The 19,376-nt window shown below is 44.4% G+C and overlaps 1 protein-coding gene across 1 annotated transcript; it reads left to right on the top strand.

The window, feature by feature from the left end:
* Positions 1 to 1,008: 1,008 nt before the first annotated feature.
* SFT2D1 (SFT2 domain containing 1) lies at positions 1,009 to 15,802 on the top strand. The gene is made up of 8 exons (XM_048936326.1): positions 1,009 to 1,162; positions 5,699 to 5,785; positions 7,366 to 7,448; positions 10,128 to 10,209; positions 11,326 to 11,361; positions 12,065 to 12,123; positions 13,550 to 13,579; positions 15,124 to 15,802. The coding sequence occupies exons 1-8, from the start codon at positions 1,100 to 1,102 to the stop codon at positions 15,161 to 15,163; spliced, it is 480 nt and encodes a 159-aa protein (XP_048792283.1). The 5' UTR covers positions 1,009 to 1,099; the 3' UTR covers positions 15,164 to 15,802.
* The last annotated feature ends 3,574 nt before the right edge of the window (positions 15,803 to 19,376 follow it).

The raw sequence follows: 19,376 nt of genomic DNA, 5'->3' as shown, positions 1-19,376 counted from the left end.
TCCCTGGCCATGCACAACTTCCTCAAAGATCACAGTTGAGCAGTCAGCTGAACAGCAACTTGTGTTCACAGGGCTGGGGCTCTGTGGGAAGACTTTGAGGTACGCAAATGCTTGCATGATTTTGATTTTAGAGACGAGCCCAAATATTTCAGCTGCAGGGAGTGGGAAGGTGAGGACGAGACTGTCATACTCCGACATGTTTGTTGTCATGCCATAGCTTCTAGAAGAACCACAAGCCCACAGCATTTTGGTGCCCCGGGGAAATAACAATAGAAGTAAACTGTAGGTAATTTTTACCCAGGGCATGGGTGGTGAGGGGCTAAAGCAACAGCAGCTCATGCTGGGAAGTGTTTACCTACAGAGCTGCCACCAAGCCACGCTTCCATACTGACATCATGGGGCCAGCTGCTAATGAGGAGGTCACCAAAGACCTCCACTCACTGCCTCCTGCTCACGTCCATGGCACTGCACCATGCCTGCCCAGCACCCAGGCATCCAAAAGCCTCACTGAGAGGCCTCTACTTGCAAAACAAACTGGAACAGGTTGCCCAATGAGGCTGTGGATGCCCCATCCCTGGAGGCATTCAAGGCCAGGCTGGATGTGGCTCTGGGCAGCCTGGTCTGCTGGTTGGCGACCCTGCACATAGCAAGGGGGTTGCAACTCGTTGATCATTGTGGTCCTTTTCAACACAGGCCATTCTATGATTCTATGCGGACCTGGCTAGGAGCTCTGGGCAATCAGGGAGGGGAAGGGTTGTGCCCTTCTCTAATGTTGTCTCACTCAGGCAGCAGCACAGCTTATCGCATCCTTCTCCCCCGCGCTGCACCACGCACTGCCTGTCGCCCCTTCTTAGGGAAGGGAAAGTGAAATTAACCGAGAAATCCCACTACTGAGCAAATGTAAATCACTTTTAATGAACATAGTGAAATAAGCAGATTCGGAAGCAAGCGGGAAACCCACAAGCACATAAACCCACACCCCCACCATAACCCTCCATCTCCTCCCCCTCCATGCAGCGCGCATGCGCCCAGCCGCCGTTGTGTCGGGAGGCGGAGCCCGCCATTTCCGGTAGGGCCGCCGAGCGGTCCCGGCCCCGCCATGGAGAAGCTGCGGCGGGTGCTGAGCGGGCAGGACGACGAGGAGCAGGGGCTGACGGCGCAGGTACCGCCTCGCGGAGACCTCATCGTTCCTCTCCGCCCGCACCAGCGGTGTGGGGCTCTCGCCCGCTTTCTGAGCCGAGCTCCTTCCCTGCTCGAGCGGCGCAGGTCCCGCTGGGCCGTGCCTGCGCCAGCAGCGGGCCGTGGGGCGCCGCTCGGCCCCCGCTGAGTACGCAGCCGTGGGGCGCGGGAAGCCGAGCGGCGGAGGAGCGCGGGACGTGCGGGCGGGCGGAGAGGCGTGTTGGGCCCGGCCCTGCTCGTGGAAGGGCTCTGGCGCAGTGCTGGTCTGGGTTTCGTTGGTTTTGTTTTCTGTGTCTTGCTTTGAAATTAACGAGGTCTCTCCGTCCTGCATCTACTGACTCTTCTACAAATTTGTGGAAGCGAAAAATGTGTTTTGTCGCCACATAGTTCTCTGTATAGTGCTCTGAAGTTCATTTTTAACCCCGTCCTCCTGGAGTACTGCTTACTCTTTATTTCCTTCCCCTCCTCAGTTATTTCCCTGCTGGGTATAGGTATCTGACGCTTCTGAGATTTCACTTCAGTCTGAGTGCTACTCGGCTTAAAAAGATCTGGTTACCCATTTATGCAGCCAGCACTGTTTCAGCTGGTGTGTTTGCAGATCCAAGCACCCCACGTCATGAGAGATTTTGGTTCCCTGTGCTGTAGGATGTGGGAGCATGGCAGAAGAAGCTGGAAAGCAAAGAAGCCTCAGCCTGAGCTTTGGTGAACCAGAACAGCTGCAGTATAGTTTGTATCCGTGGCACAATATAAGTTTCAGCAGCTCAGTCCTGACGTGCTTCTTTATGTGAAGTTGGTGCTAGTCTGTAAGGTGCATGAGCTTGGCCTCTTTGCCACAATGAAGTGGTTGAATTGCTGTGTACTCAGTGTGATTCTGAAAGCAGTGCAGCATCCATACCCCTCCAAGCCTAAGCTAGCTGCTCCTGTCTGGGATGCTTCATCTTCAGGTTCTGATCTGACAGTTGTCTAAGTACTTACTCCTGTTAGTACCAAGTTCAATGCTAAGAGAATTATTTAGTCTACTATCCCTAGGCACATTTTGAATGAGACACAAATGGTGACAGAGAATTCTCCTTAATGCTGCGGTGTTTGTTTCAAGGCAGCAATCTGTCCATAAACGGCTGAGTATTTGATAAATAATTTTTAAATAATTAATATTTAATAATATTTACTAATTTGGTATTTCAGGTGTTGTCAGCAGAAACTGAGCTGAGAACTTCATTTGTTAAATGTCAGTCTGTGTTTTAGATGACCTTTCTGGAGCTGAGGCATGCATTTGATTAAACACAATGACCGTCTCTTAAGAGGAGTTGATAGTTGTGTAATAGCAATCACATGGTTTATGTTCATGGATGTCCCTCTGTTCTGCTCATTCCAGATCTTTGCAGAATGATAACCACAAGGTCGGCAGTAATTCCTGTTAAAGGAAGTCGAAGTAAAGTACATAGTGAGACAATTGTGTGGTAATTCAATGAAATTCTTTGTGCGCTTTCTAAACTCTTCAGATAACCAACTGTTGTCTTGCTGCAGTTTGATCAACAATTCTTGGGGGAAAAAAAAATTGGGGGCAGTTGCAAAAAAAAAACCAAAACAAAACAAAACAACCAACCTGTAATAAATTGTAACTATACAGGTGTAATGATGATTTCAGTGCAGTCTTGTGCCATTTAGTTTTCCAACACAAGAATCATGTTAAAAAGGTGCTCTTGACACACTGGCTTGTTTTCTGGCTCCTTGTAATTTCCCACTGGTTTTCAGTTGACAGCTGCTTAAAGCATTGAACAGAATTTTAGCATGGAGGAACAGACTGGATATTTCTTATTTTGCTCTGAGGATTTGATAGAAATACATAGAAGGAAAGATGAAAACATAGTACACAAAAATTTTGAAACAAGCTAAAGAATTCAGTCTTGCAAAAACATCTGTTTGGAACTGTGTTTTCTTCATTAGGGGCATATTGGTAGCTTTCTTAACAAGGAAAGATGGGGTTTTGAACTTCTAGAATCTTTCTTTAGATCAGTAGAAAAAGGTAATATTATATTTTTCTTTGCCCTTATGTAAGACCAGTGAGTAAGATCAGCAATGTATGCGGGCAGCTTAAGCAGGTGAGCAAAGCTTCAATAAATGCTTTTGATCAAAGGCAGCCTTGGAGGTTATCATTCACATGGTTTGTTGGGTGTCTGTAATGAGTGTCTGTCACTGCAGACACTGCTTTCTGTTGTCGGCAGCTTGTGTAGTGTGTTGCTGCAAGACAATTCCCTATGGTTCAGGAAGTCTGTGTTCTGGATTTCTGTTTCCACCTTGGGTTTCCTTTGGTTGTTTCTTTGAGAGATATATATATATATAATAATATATATGATGTATATATGAGATATATACATATATAATAATATATATGAATGATATATATGAGATATATATATATATATATATATATATATATAAAATTTTTTGGAGTGACCTTTGCATAAAAATCTTTGCTTCTTGCTCGAGAGTTTTGCCTTAAAGATCAGCTGTAGCAAATGAGGGTTTCTACCTGTTGGTTTCTGGTTGTATTTTGTCTTGGTTTTTTTTGTTGTTTTTGTTTTTCTTGTTCAGAAATAAACTGAAGAGCAGTATAGCAAACTGAATATGTTTTACAGAAACTCTTACTCTTCGCTTCACAGTTCTCCTTAGGAATTTCTTCCCAGATATAAAATTTGCATAGAAATTTTGTCTTATTTTGTCAGTAACAGCTTCTGCTGAGGCAAGTATTTTAGAGAGTAGTGCCAACTCTTTTTATCTGAAATCCACGATTACCTGTGCACTTAGGTCTGACTTGTTTCTTTGTTGTTTTTTTTTCCCCAAAGTCCTAATCTTTCCTTCAGTAGTTCATTTCTGATCAGGAATGAAAAGAACTGTTTCTGCTTGTAGTGCAGGTGTGATTAGTTGTATAAATGTGACTTGAAAACACGCTGCCTGTTTTAAATGTGTACCTTCACTTGTATGCTGCCAGCTCTTCCTGCCCCTCTCACCTTTGTAAGCATTCAGGAATACAATTGTCAAAAATGGTTTCAAATACTAAACCATCTTTTAGTTACTGTTTTTGTCTTTCTTTAATGCATACATAAGGATAAAAAGGTGGACCTGACAAGGTAAGCTGCATCTTCTGACCTTTGGGAAGTTCTGTCTTAACTACTGAGCACAGAGAAGAAGCAAAATGGAGAGCTATACTGTGTTCCAGCAGAGTCTGTTCAGTCAGTATGCAAACTTAAAAGCTGTATTTTCATTATTGTGATCTTCCTTGTAAAGCAAACATTCGAAATATTTAACTTGATTAAATGAGGTTATGAGTAGAAAGTAGTCCGAACTGTTCTCTGTTGACACGTGTTCAGGGACTGATTCATTACAGTGTGAGCATGTATGTGCTTCCTTTTGATTCAGTTAAGTGTGGATCCTTTATTTGTAGAGATGGGAAATCCTTTTAAGTAGTAACCAAATAGCATTCTGAAAATGTTCTGAAGAGTGGGAGAAATGTCTCAGTCGTGGTCTGAGGAAGCCCAAAGTGTTGGTTGTTGTTTTCTTAGAACGTTTGATTGAAAATATCTGCAGAACAGATGACAAGAAACAAGTGGGCAAGTTTGCTTGTGTCACTTGAACAAACAGGAAAGTTAGATTTATAGCCATCTTATGTAAGCTGTTGTACCAATTTGTTTAATAAACCAATTAAGCATAGAGAGCATGCTTAACTTTAATGACCTGGCACAGTGTGGATGGATGAGTGAGCTGAGTAGGCCTTAACAAGATAGCACTGCTGAAAGGGGCTGTTCTGCCAGCTCTGTGGTTTTCCCTCTTTCCCCATATCAGGAAGCCTTGCTGTTTTCACATCTTGCTGAGCTGGTTTGGCTTATTGCTCTTGCACAGACTAAGTCAGAAAATAAAAGAAGTGCTATTTCTCTTCCCGCTTAACAAGTTGTGTTGGCTGGTTCAGCTCTTCGGGTATTGAAATCACTCTGGAGAAACAGGAAGCAAAATCATCCCTTCCAGCAATTCACTTTCTGGTGAGACAAGCTGGTTTAGTATGTTTACACCTTCACCCTGTAGGGAACAGTAACCAAGGAGGAATTGGGATGCTTGCAAAGGATCATTGCTTTCATAATGGATTCCACCTAGCAGCAGAGAAGAGTGGTATCGTCGTAGGAGGATTCAGCGCTGAACAAATAGTTCTGTTTTGCTTTGATACAATCATGAGAATTTTCAGTTAGTTACCTGGGGAAAGGAAGGTCTCTGAAAATGGAGAAGTGCTGCTTGCGAGGATATATCTTCATAGGTTCTGTTATTTTTGTGTGTTTCCAAACTGTAAACATAGTTTTTAAGCTGGGAAATAATGTGCAAGCATCTGTGTTTAAACGAGGTAAAATAATTGGTTTGGGCTCATGTATTTTTTTTGAAATTAAATACTTTACTAGTACTGAAAAAATGTCCTTAAGACCGTTCAAAGCTGTTTTTGTAATATCCATTGTTTTCCTCTCTTCCTATTAAGGTTCTTGATGCCTCAACACTTAGCTTTGGTACACGAGTCAAGTGGTTTGCCATATGTTTCATTGCTGGCGTTGCATGTTCTATTCTTGTAAGTAACTGTTTTTTACTCTACACTTTATTAAATGTTCTATGGTAGAACCACAATCATATTAATACATAGTATGTGATAGTATTTACTTGATCCTGAATCCTAAATTTTATATCCATAAATCTAAAGGACTGTAAAATGTGTAAGTAGCACGTAGGGGCTGCTGATCTGTAAATTGTATTTCTGGCCATTTTTCTTAGAGTCACAGCAAAGAATGTTTTTATTGTAGGGTAATAAAATCTCTTACGAAGAGGCATGAACACAGACAAAATACACTGTGTTTCTTACGTAGATGTGTATGGTGTGCTAAAAGGAGGTTTTTGCTGTTTAATTTATACCCATTTTATTTTTATATTTTTATTTTTATACTCTTCATGAAAGGGGAAGAGGAAGGGGAAGCTTGAGAGGTTTCTAAAGGCTGAAGAAACTGCAGGCGTAGCTCATCAGGCCTACAGTTCAGTAGGTGATGACTGCGTAATATGCTTTAAGCTTTGGTTAATCCCAAAGTATTTAGGCACATGGATCCTTGTAGGTAATTCTTGCAGGTTCCTTTCTGACTGAACCATTCTACTCTTTCGTTTACTATAAAAAATATTTAAAATTGAGGAGACTTGGTAATTAGAGAAGAAAACAGATGTGAAGGAGCAGCATGTTGTGGCATTTAGCCGTGGTGACTTGCTGGATTCTCCTGCAGGTGCAAAATCTGCCAGCTGGGTGTTGAGGCTAGTCCTGGGAGCTCAGGGTCAGGTTGGAAGCCCCCTCTCTTTAGGGGTAAGAACTGGTTGGTTGACTGCTCCCTGTGTTTTCCTCACAAGAAATATTTAACTAACATGCTCACATGTGCCATTTTTGTGCTTCAATACCTACTTCTGCACAGGCTAATGTTCTTTTTGATGCTGTGTTGTTTTTTTTTTTTAAGTGCTTAATCTTTGTGCTTTTTCTGTATCACATGGTGTGAAACTGTGAGACCACAGATCAAAGGCCTTAAGGTTTTGCTAAAGCTTGTTCTCTGGATATCTTGCTAAATAAAGAAGGGTCAAGGCTTAAGTAGTGTGTTTATGGACCTCGACATCTTAATTAGTTTGGAGGTGGCTCCCTAGCTGAGCTTTGCCAGGTGGAGCTGAGTGCCGGTCATCACCCTTTCTCTCAGTTCTCAGACCTCTGCTGCAATGCTGAGGCCCTGAAAGAAACACTGAAGCCATCCCATGCAGGCGTGTATCTGACCTCCTTGATTTCATGTGTATGCAGCCTGGCAAATACGTTATGTCCTACATTTGTTGGGCTTCGTGACAAAGTTGCAAGCATCATAAAGAGGATGTAAAAGATATAAATGAATTTTAGGTACACTATAAATAAACGTAGCCTAGTTGTAAAATTGTTGCAAAGGGATTGAGTCAATGCATTGTTTTGCCAGTAGGTGGCAGCAGAGGCACGCCGGGTATTGTCAGCAGGACTGAGCATCGTCCTGTGCCGATGTGTGTTAAATGGAACTCTTGTAATCTCTGAAAATCTTGAAGATTTTATTGTCTATAATTAACAAATTGAATTAATTAATGACAAACATACACTTTTTTTTAAAGGGAACAGCATTGTTATGGCTCCCAAAGGGAATCAAACTTTTTGCAGTGTTTTACACCTTGGGAAACATTGCTGCATTGGCCAGGTATGATTTCTTACTTGTTATTATTAGGAAAACATTATCTTTTTCATCTACATTTCCATTTCCTTTTACTGTACAATGATATGTATTTAATGTATGTACACAACATTGTTTTCACACTGGAATATTAATAAAAATCTTAGTTTTGAAATTATTGTAAGCAGAGAATATCAGTTATCCCTTTTTTTCTTGTTTAGTGAAATGTCTTACATGATTGCTTTGTGGATTAGTGTCAGTAATGAGTCAGTTAAAGTATTCTGTTTGTTGGTGTCTTCCTCCTGTCTTGGCATAGTTAAAGCAGAGTCGTGGGACTTAGAGTGGATGCTGGTCTTACTTTCATGGACTCTGTGGCTGTCGTGTAACTGCTGAGTCAAAGCATTGTTAAGCTGAACGTGGCCAATGTGACACTAACATTAGAGTAGTGTGGTGGTGTGCTGCTTCTCAACTAACTTGCTGGAGGATGAAGTTATTTATACTGGAATTGTCCCTATGTAATTACCTCACCTTATATTAAAACAAGACCAAATTACTACTACTAGGGTAGGCAAAACTGTCTTCCCATTTTTCTCCCTTACTTTTGTTGTTTGCTATTTTTTAACTGTACCCTGGGTGTGTTTTCACTGCTTCAGATAAAATTAGCATTTTAGAAAATCTGTACTAATCAAGTCTTAATTCTCTGTGAACTAAGAGGAAAGCTACTACAGGTTGGTATTTGTTTTCAGCATTTCCCTAAAATAACCTGAACTGCAGCTAAAATAGGAAGTAAGAAGTCCTCTACCTGTTCAGTAATTCTGTTTGATGTAAACAGCAGGCAGCTGTGCTCTAAGTACAGTAGGAATTGGAAATGAAACCCTAACTTGACAAGATTTAAACTTTTTCAGGTTGATTTGCATCTCTGGATCAAAAAAAAATAATAATAATGAAAAATGAAGCTACCAGCATAAGTAAATAGTCCTTTCTGGCCTGTTTTAGTGTATTATCTGTCTGTATATATGGAAGTAATGGCACGTAGTTGATCTTTTCCTGGACTGATGAGTAGTTTTCCTATAGAATGTGTTGTGTGGAAGAAGTAACCTATGTAAGTGGAAGACCTTGGGATTTCTTTTTTCCCAGCCTTCCTGTCACCCTGTGGGTTCTCTTACCTTTCTGGAGGTGTTCTTGTGGTACCTGTCCTTCAGTGCTTAAATCTTAATTTAATTGTAGGGCCAAGAGAAGATATTCTGAGAAGTTAGTTTGTAATGAAGGGAATTAGATATACTTATTCCCATTGAATTGACAGTTATTACTTTGTTGTTTTTTTTTTTTTTTTTCATTTAATGTGGGCTTTTGGGAATGAGCTCACCAATTGTTCCACTTCATATATATATACATATATTTACATATATAAATAAGTATTACCTAGAAAGGGGAGTTAAACACAGGTGTCTTTTTCCCTAGTAAAACATTCAGACCACTACCTACCTATAAGGATCCTTTTTCTAGTTAAGCATTTTCTACGAAGTGGAGTGGCTTCAACAGGAGAGAAGGGAGAGACTCATTGATATGTGTAGCCAGCTTATTATTCCTGTAATTGTGAATTATTGGTTCACATCACATTTCTTTGGATGAACAGGTAAAGCTGAGAGCTGATGATAGATTTCATAGAATCATGGAATGGTTTGGGTTGGAATTGACCCTTAAGATCACCTAGTTCCAGCCCCCTGCTACAGGCAGGGACGCCTCCCTCTAGACCAGGTTATTCAAAGTGCCATCCAGCTGGCTTTGAATGCTTGCAGGGAGGGGGCATCCACAGTCTCTCTGGGCAACCCGTTCCAGTGTCTCACCACCCTCACAGTTAACAATTTTTTCCTCATAGTTAGTTTAAACTTTACTCCCTTACAGTTTAAAGCCATTTCCCCTCATCCTGTCGCTACCTGCCTTTATAAAAAGTCCCTTCCCAGCTTTCCTGTAGGCCTCCTTTAGGTGAAAGGGCAGCTGTAAGGTCCTCTAGAGCCTTCTCTTCTTTGGCTTGAAAAGCCCCATCTCTCTCTGTCCTCGTAGGAGAGGTGCTCCAGCCCTCTGATCATCTTTGTGGCCCTCTTCTGGACCCACTCCAACAACTTCATGTCCTTCCTATCCTGAGGGCCCCAGAACTCAACACATTTCATTTTCTCTTCAAGTTCAGAAAAGAAAGTTGGAGATTCAATGCAAACTATTGAATTTTTTTCTTCCTTTTATATTTTTGCTTGCTGTGGTTAAGCAAAAAACTGTAGAGCTTTTCTGTAATCCTGAATGTAGGTATTTGCATGCTGCCTGGGTGATAAGGTTGGTTTTTAAAACAGGAGTTTTCTGCAGAAGTTTGGTCTTTGAATTCTGTGCATACTTTTGGCAAGTCTGTTCTTAAACAGTCTCAAAATCAGCTTCAAATTGACAACCCTCTGCTAGGTGTGGTAATGAGCGTGGAAAGAATTTCATAGCTAAGGGTGATTCAATATGTGAGTTTTTTCCAGAGCTGGTGAGTTCATGGGACTGCTTCACCTTTCATCCTAGCAGGTTTCTGTTGGTAAACACTGAAATGCCTTTCATAGCTTTGTAGTCATCTGACTGTTGGAAAACTAATTAATTACCTGTTGTCTTTTGCAAAGATTTATTTGAGTGTGTCTTACCATTTGTTTTTGTTTTTCTCTTTTCCCCTCACATCAGTACATGTTTCCTCATGGGGCCTCTGAAGCAACTGAAGACGATGTTTGAGCCCAAGAGATTAGTTGCTACACTTGTAATGCTGGTAAATATACTTTTTTCTCCTATATGTTCTTTTCCTAAAAAGGTTTTGAGGCTATGTGAAAGGGGGGATATTCCTGAATCCACACCTTGTTTGTACTGAATAACTATAGTCAAGCTGAGTCAGTGATCACCAAGGCTATCTGGGAAGTTGTTTGTTGGCTGCAACTCTCTATATAGTTCAGTGGTTCAAGCTTTCAAAGGTGGAAAAAATGTGTTCTGTCAAAGTCAAGAAAACCACCTATTCATCCTCATAGTGCTCTTTTAGTTCTTTTACTTCCATTAAGCAGTATTTCCTCTTCCAGGAGGATGGGGAAAAACAAGACCCAGCCCCTAGGGTAAGGATAGCATAAGTAGTATTTTACCTTAAAACCTTGAAAGATTGCACATATAATTTTAAGTACAGACCCCCAGCTGTAAAAGAGTTTAAAAAAAAAAAAAAAGCTGCAAAATTAGCTTCAATAAATCTTCAGGTTTTTCACTCTGTATGAGGCAGCTGCTCCCTGTTGGCCTCGTCTTCATTACTGTCACAACATTAAAAAGAAAAAAAAAAAAGGGGGTTGGGGGGGAGAGGAAGAGCTGGGGCACAGAAGGAGCAGGGCCTGTATTTGCCAAATGCAGGAATGGGTATTTAGGAATGGATTGCTTGTTGTAATGCACACACCTGTCTTGTCAGATGTTGATACTGTGAATACTGGATTGAGAGTAATACTGTGTGCTGAATTAGTAGAACAATTCCCACTATCCTTGGTTGCTTTCAAGCAAGCTTTATCATTTAATGCCACCACTCAATATTCCTGACACATATGAGTACACTGACCTGGTCATATTTCTTTCAACTCCTGAAGGCAGTTTCTGCCTCCCTTTCTTCTGAGGTGGTCCCACACTTTTGGCCTTGGAGCACATCATACTGTGCTTTGGAAAACACTGATTTTTTTGTGAAGTTTAGTGTATAGTTGCTGTGTGACAGCCTTTGGCTCTACTTCTTTCATGGATCAATTCTTGAAAATACTGATTATCTACTGGAAACACTGAGGCAGTTTTGTATGTGCTTTGTTGTGTATTAAAATGTTAATTCCTTTCTTTTTTTTTTTTTTTTTTTGGTCTCTTCTCCCCCAAGCTCTTTCTAGTTTTGACTCTGTGTGCTGTTTTCTGGGTAAGTGAGAAGACTTTGTTCCCCTAAATAGCAATGTAACTCATTTTATTGATTGCTTTAAAATTTGGTTTGGTTGTAGAAGAAAGATAAGTTTGTATGTGGTGAGTTACTAACTGCAGTTTAGTTTGGGTGGAGTGTTCAGTCTGTTGGCTACAAATACAGCTTTCCACCTGCATGTGATGTAGATGAGAACACACAAACCAGAACGCTAGTCTGTCTGCAAATCTTTAGACTAAGAACTGAAAATATATTTGACCTATTTCTGTCAAAATATAGGTTGTGGTCTTTAGAAACAGCTTCAGACCATTCAACTAATTAGGATAAACAAAGGCAGAGAGATGGAACAGACACCTTTGAGTGTCCAGAGCACTTTGAAAACACTGTTATGTATGGCATAGAATTAGATGTGTAGCTGAAATGAACTCCAAATTGGCAGGCATATAGTGTGAGTGGAAACTGAAGTGTTGAAATGTTACCACCCTGCTAGGTGTTTTCAATGCCAGAGAAGGTTATCATTGCACTGTGCTAATGGAACGATAGATAAATGAAAGTAGAATTGGAATGGAAAGAAAATAATTAAGAAGAGGAAATAAAAATTTCATCACTTAACTTCATTTTTGGCTGCCAGTCTGTTGTACTTATTCACGATATGCACCCATGTGAAAGAAATAACTTTTGCAATATTTGTGTTGTTTTGACTTAGTGGAACAAGAAAGGCTTGGCACTGATATTCTGCATATTGCAGTTCTTGGCGATGACCTGGTAAGTTTCACTGTGATTTCTTCTCTTGTGCCCCTACACCTGCACATTTATAGCCCTGTGTGTATACAGATAGGTAGATATGTGTATGTGTACCCTTCCTGTAGTGTGCCCAGATGCTGGCCTCAATCATGTGTTTTCCTATGCTAGATTATGTCAGCTCAGCAAAATCTATATGCAGTCATCTGCAAAAATAGTAATTTTAAATACATTCTGCAATGTGTGGACTTTTTCCATAATGCTTAAAAAAAAAAAAGTGTATGCCAAAGCAAATTCTTATGCCTTTTCTCTGCTGTGAAAGTAACTGTATTTTCATACATCCTGATTCTGATGACTCGCTCCCTCTTTTGAGTTCTGAGTCTTAATCACTGAAGTGGAAAAAAAAATCTAAATCACATTCTTATACTCTGTCCACAATAGTTTTTATTGGGTGGTTGTGAGAGGGTCAGTCTGGTGCAGCAGAACTCTATTGACTGGCCAGATACAGTCATAGGGCTGGGCCTAGGGATGTGTGGGCACAGTTAGGTGAAGGCCTGCAAGCCTGGCAGAAGGTTTAGAAGCAACTTCTTTCTCCATGGAGATGCAGCTGAGCTTAAATTGATTTCCTTGTCCTTGGTGAATTACTTAGTACTAAAACATTGCTGATCCAAAGTGACCCACAGTTCTTGTTTGAACTTGCCCTGAATAAGTAGCATTGTGAACTGAACTTTAATCTGAGGAGCAATAACCATTTGTGCAGGATAGGGACTGTGTGGTGTTGTGCTGGACCCAGATGAACGCTTGGCAACAGGCAGAGGAAAGACTGCTGACTGAAACTGTATTCTACCTGTTTGCAGCAGACGGTTTGTCGTTTGTCAGGCATCTCAGAACTTGGTCAGCATGAGGATGAGGACAAAGCATAGCCTGTAGGGTTGTGAGAAGCAAGTTTCAGAGGAAGATAGAGAGCCAGCTGTTTGAATGTCATAACCACAGTGTATTATTCTTACAGCGTGCATCTAATAGCTACATGAATGCTATTAAATCTGTATTTTTGTAGTACTGTATCTTCTCTTTTCAACTTGGGAAAAAAACAAATATGGTCTGTGTTGTCTTGAAGGGTATAATTTTCCCAGAAACATATATTCCTTTTGAATCTGAAGATGACAGTAAATCTACAGACTTGTTTTTAAAGTTGAGTTTATGTGCAAGGAAAGTTATAAATTATGTGAGAAATGAAGTTAAAACTAAACCAGGAAGTCCTTGGCAGTACACTGAATTCTTGTCCAGTTCTGTTTTCCTTTTTACAAGGAAGCATTAAATTCAGCAGGTGATGTTAACAATTTGCAGTAGAACAGATTGCTTTTATTAATGCTGGTCTAAAGTAAAGCAATGGGGCTCACAGAAAGACAAGAAAAGTCTGAAAAATGTTTTTTTCTTCTTTATTTTTCAGGTATAGTTTGTCATATATTCCTTATGCAAGGTGAGTGCATGATTCCATCTTAATGGAAAGCTGGTAATGTTTGTTTGGTAATGTTTGAGAGAGAAGAGTCTTTTAATTCAGTATGTGGACACACAGCATCCTTTTTTTTTCCTTCTAATTTTTAGGAAATGATACAGGTGAGCTCAGAGTAACACTTGATGTGAGCTTTAAATACAAATGCATAGTAATTTTCTGTTAAATTTCATTCTAATTCTCATCCTGAAAATATTTTTGTTTATTTTCTCCACTTATTTAAAAATGCATTGGTGCTGTAGTCACTTTTCCAGCTCTTAAATTAAAGCTAGCTGGTGGATCTGTGCCCTTAGGTAAAGGCAAGCAAGCAGAACTTCAGCCACTAACTCTGCTTCTGAATTTCTCCATCATTTTAGGAGAGGAAAAAGAAATTCTTGGTGTTTATTTTCATTTACTTTTTGGCAAGCTTCTCTCTTTTGTGTGTGAAATGGGAACACAAGCTAGCCAAGCGCACAGTGAAACCACATGCAATTAAACACAATAAAGAGTGTGTTTTTTTTTTCTGTTCTGTTTCATTTAAAATGCAGTGTGGTATTTTGGCAGTGCTTTTTCCAAAGAGTAAGGTGCTTCTAAATTTGTGTGTATTATTAATTAGGTTTTCTGTCATGAAAATGGGGAGGAAATAAAACAGCAGTTACTATCTATCCCTCTTATCTTCTCAGCCTATAGCATTTCTGCAGCTTGGCAGGAAAGTCTGTCATATAGACTTCTTTTTAAAGCTTGAGTTTTTCACACAGGGTGGTGATGCACTGGAACAGGTTGCCCAAGGAGGCTGTGGATGCCCCATCCCTGGAGGCATTCAAGGCCAGGCTGGATGTGGCTCTGGGCAGCCTGGTCTGCTGGTTGGAGACCCTGCACATAGCAGGGGGGTTGAATAAAAACTAGATGATCATTGTGGTCCTTTTCAACCCAGGCCTTTCTGTGATTTGGTCTGAGGAGAATTGAGCCACATGCATTTTTAAAGACAGTTCATGTATTTGACACAATTGCAATGGGTGAAATACTTCAACTGATGTTTCACATTGTGGGTTTACTCTTCTGACATCCCAAGCTTCACCAGCCAAAATGAATGGTTTGAATTCTTGTAGTTCCTGTGGCATGTGACAGTCCCAATAGGGCCAGCTGCTGCTATCTCAGGAGTGGCTCAAATTCACTTCATTTTTGCTGTGGTGGCTGCCTGGGTCTGGCTGTGCCCTCTAGCTCTGCCCTGCTGACCAGTTGCTGTGAAACAGCCCTGAGCCTTGGTTAAGCCACAAAGTGCTGCACAGCAGTTTGTAACGCTGTATGCAGTGCAGGAGTGGTGAGGGCAGAGCCGAGCCCAGAGTGGGTGTGAGCCTTTGCTCCTGCTGGTGATGGATGGGTACCAACATCCTGTGTCAGTTCAGAGCTTGTATTTGGTTAATGATTATTGTTTTAAATTTTTGGAGTGTTTTTCATTTTCAGTACGTTGTGGTTGATGTCTGTAAATGAGCCCACAAATCCCTTACCTGGCTTTTTTTCTCTCTTCAAAGGGATGCTGTGATAAAATGCTTCACGTCCTGTCTGGAATAAATTGCAAACAAGGACCGCCGTGTACTTTAAAGCAACTCTTCTGTGAGCTTCCCTCGAAAAGCCTTACTTTTCCACTCCTGTGATTCCCAGTAGCAGTTTAGTATTTTCCTCCCCTTTTGCCTTTGGGGGGTTAAGTAACTTTTACTAGAAGCAGTTTTCAAACTACATGGGATGAACTTTTCACCCTGAAACCTCCAGGCTTTTTAACCAAAAGACCAAAGTATGTTTAAACACTTTGCAAAGAGCAGTTTTAAAACTGCCCTGCATGCAGTAACACAGCTTGTTCCCCAGTGCAGGTGGGCTGCTGCAGTGCAGGCTGGGCAGTGTGCATCGACTTTGCTTTTACAGTTCTGTCTGAAACCTGCAGCTCTGCTTGTTTGCGCCGTGTTCGTTGTGTGCTTTTCCAAAGGCAGAGTTTTATGAGCATTATAAGGATGTGGTAAGGTAACTGCTGCTTTGAAATTCCTCTACTTGTGTTTTATGGAGAAGGCTTAATGACAATACGTGGAAGTCCTGTGAAAAGCGCGTTGATTTTTATTAAAACTATATTTTCAACTTTTGTTTTTTACTTTTAAACATAAAAACTATTTACTAAACAAACTTGTGGATAATGTCTAAATAAATAAGTTGTGAAAGAAATTCCTTTGAAAGGTGCTTGTGCTTTTTTTTTTACTGAGGAATTGGCTATAGAGAGCTGAGTGCTTTAAGTGTTCTTCAATGTGTTCTTCAATGAAGTATGAAAATATATGGGGGGGGATGTTTATGACTGTATCCAAATATAGTTACACTTGCAGGAGTGCTTCCTGCTGATGTTTGGGTAAACTTCTCATTCTTACTTAAATTCCACAAATGAAAGAAAGAAGGAATGTGAGAAGATTTGAGCGGCAGTGCTAGGATGGGGGGAAAGCCACATAGCATTGAGGGTTCTGGCTCAGCAGCCAACTTGCAGTGCGTTCCTGTTAAATCTCAGCATCTGTTGCACAAGTTAACATGTGTGGGGAAGCTGTGCAAGAGGTGGCTGCATGAACTTGCAGTTAAATTGCCCATCAAACTGCCCCATAACTGGTTGGTGACAATGAAGTGTGAGTGAGGCAAGGTAACTTCTATGTTGTGCTGAAGGGGCAGGGAGCCTGCAACCTGCTGCAGGAGTTGGGCCTCTTTGGCACCACTTGGTGCATGGGCAGACAGTGGCACAACCTGCCCAGTGCAGCTTCGTACAAGCCACAGTGAGTGGTGGGAAGCTGGGTGAATCTGTTAGCTTGCAGTGTGCACTGCAGATAGTGAGGATGTGCCTGCCTTGGTGGTGGAGGCCAGGGTGGCACCAACCGGAGCTGATGGCAGGGAGGCTCCATCCTGTGAGGAGTGTTTCAGGGGTGGGCAGTTTGTTGCATAGTTTTTGTTGCCCTTTAGCTGCCAGCTTGGGTACAGAATCACTGTGACCTTCAGTTAGTGCTGTGTTGGCCATGGAGGCGTTGTTTATGTTGCGTGTTGGGTGATGAGCATTCATTTAATGGTTTGCATTTAGAGCACCAAAATGAAATGAGTTCAAGAGCTACAGTCAAAAAATCCATATACTGTCATGTACATGCAACTGGTATATTTTACCACGTTACTCTCGCTTTCTTGAAGACTTGATCTGTGATCTGCTATCTTTATCTGTGTACTGAGCCCGTCTTGTGTGCTTTTGTGGCACCTCTTGCTCCTTCGCATTGTGTCTTAGTTTGCAGTATGGCAGTTTAGACAGTGCATTCTCGTTGCACGACGCACTGCTATGCCTGTGAAGGCACAGCGGTGCGACTCTCACTCCCTGTGCGTTGCACAGATGGAGCCTGCTGCGGGCTCGGGGCTCGCTGTGGGACCGGGCAGCGCCCGCGTACCGGAGGCGGAGCGGGACCGCTCGGCGGGCGCGGACGATCGGCGCGGGCTGCCGGCGCCGCCGAGCTCCCGAAGAGAGGGGAGGGCCGTTCTCGGGGCGGGCGGAGGGTGGGCCGGGGGCGGGCTGCGAAGGACCGAGCCGCGGCCGGCGGCGCCCGCCGAGCGCACACGCGCGCCGCCGCCGGCCCGGGCTGCCGGTGGGGCTCCGGCCATGGGGCTGCAGCCGCGGCGCGCGGCGGGTCCCTGCCCGCCGGCGGGGCGATGCGCGGTGCTGCCCTGGGCCCGCGGCGAGGAGCAGGACGGGGTACCCGGCCGCGCCGCCTCCCTGCCGCCCCTCCTGCCGGCCCCCCAGGCCGCCGCCCGGGCGCAGCCCAAGAAGCCGACGGCGGCGGCGGTCCCCAGGAAGGCGGCGCCGAAGCCGGCGGATGAGAAGGCGGCTCGGAAGGCGCGAGGGGCGCCGGCGGAGAGGGCTGGCCCCGTCTCCGGCTCCTGGCCCTGTACTTCGCTCCAGCGACGGCCGCCGGCGGAGCGGGGGTCGCGGCCCCAGCCCGGCGCGCCGCAGCCGCGAGGCCGCCCGGGGGCGCCGGGGGCGGGCGGCCGGTCCTGCGAGAACTCGGGTGGGGCGGCGGGGGAGCCGCGCTTCGCGCTGAGCCTTCCGCCCGAGGCCGTGCGCCTGCTACAGCGCCGCAGCACCGAGCGCCAGCGCGCCCAGCCCGGCACCGGCACCGGCGGCGGGGCGGCAGCGACGCGGCGAGGGGCGCGGTCCGGCGGCGATGTGCGCGCCCTGCTGAAGGTATCCCTGCTCAACGACCGGCACCGCTACGACGACGAAGAATACGAAGAGGAGGAGGCGGCGGCGCCGGGCGCGGCGCCGGACGAAGGGCTGGTGCGGAAGTGCACCGAGTGGCTGCGAGGCGTGGAGAGCGCGGCCGGACGCGAGCGCGGGGACCGGCTGGGCAGCCTGCCGCACCTGGGCGCGCGGTGAGCCGCCTCCTCCGGGGGTAACGGGAGGGGCCGCGCCGCCGCCAGCCGGGGACAAAGGAGCGGCGCCGGCTCCCGCCCGGCGCGGAGAGCGGCATCCTCCCGCCGCCGTTTTTAAGACTTCCCGCTCCTTTGTAAGATGCGCGCGACTGTTTTGTACATTTGTACATTTTTATTTATTTGAATAAATGCGGTGATTTCTGTGGTACGACGGCCTCCGTCCCTCCCTGCTGCTATGCTCCCGGACGCCGCCCCGCACGGAGATGGGAGCGCGGCGGGCGCTTTGTTGGCGGCCCCGGAGCCGGGGCCGGGGCGCGCCCCTCCTCCGTGTCTCAGGCGGCCGCCGCCGCCGCTCGACGTCCGGCGTGGAACGGCGGCGTTCTCTGCGTTGGGTAAACGGTCTGCCAGCCGGTGCGGGAACCGCTCGATCAAATTTAGGAAGCAAAATGAAACGCTGAGTGCCGCGAATTGGAAACGATGGGTTTCATTGTGCTGTGAGTCGTGTGTACAGAGTGATGCGAGGCTGCGGTGACCCCTTCCCTCGAGTAACGGGAGATAAATGGTAAACGATAGTTCAGCTGCATAAAGCGAGACTGCATCGCATCTGTGCAGTGTTTCATTTTGATCTGTTCAAACGCTTTTTTTTTTTTTTCCTTAAGCCTCAGGGATGAGAGCGGAAATGTTTTAAGAATACTGCGATACATTAGTACGGCCACTGAAAATACTAGCCACCTAATGCAGGTGTGAAACTGCTCTGCTCAAAGCCCGGAGGAAATAGCGTGGGGCACGAGAACATACGGACAGTGATTGTCTTTTCACATCGACTTGTCCGTAGCACCAGCTCTGGAGCACACGCGGCTTTGTGTCTTTTTATCCGAATTTGCACGTGGTTGTGCTGCATCCGCCAGTTTCCAGCAGCGTCTCCAGGCAGCTCTGCCCTAACAATGGCACATCTCCTGCCAAGCGTGATCTGTGCCAGCTGCACGTTGGGCCACTTCTTTCCTGGGGTAGCAGTGAGAAGAACAGCAGCTGAGCTGGAGCTGAGCCCCTCTCTCACGTGCGAATGGAAGCTTTTAGAGAGCCGCCTGGGCAAATGCTGAGCGCCTTGAGGCTGCTCCATGCTCTCGCCAAGGAGGAGTTCAGGCAGCAAAGCATCCAAACCCTTAGTGGTGGAGCTGGGAGCTGTACTCCTGCAGTAAATGTTAGCAGTATGATTGGCTGCTTGTAGTATTGGCTGTCGTTTCTGCTCTCTTTGGGTGGTGAATGACAACCTTTAAGTGCTCTTATCTGAAGTGTCCTCAGGTCTTGTAGGCAGTATCCAGAAGGGCACAGGAAGTTGTTTTCTTCACAAGTAAAT

The sequence above is a fragment of the Lagopus muta genome, chromosome 2 (assembly GCF_023343835.1).
Source record: "Lagopus muta isolate bLagMut1 chromosome 2, bLagMut1 primary, whole genome shotgun sequence".
In the NCBI taxonomy this organism is placed as follows: Eukaryota; Metazoa; Chordata; class Aves; order Galliformes; family Phasianidae; genus Lagopus; species Lagopus muta.
This window is presented reverse-complemented; position numbering and strand designations above follow the sequence as displayed.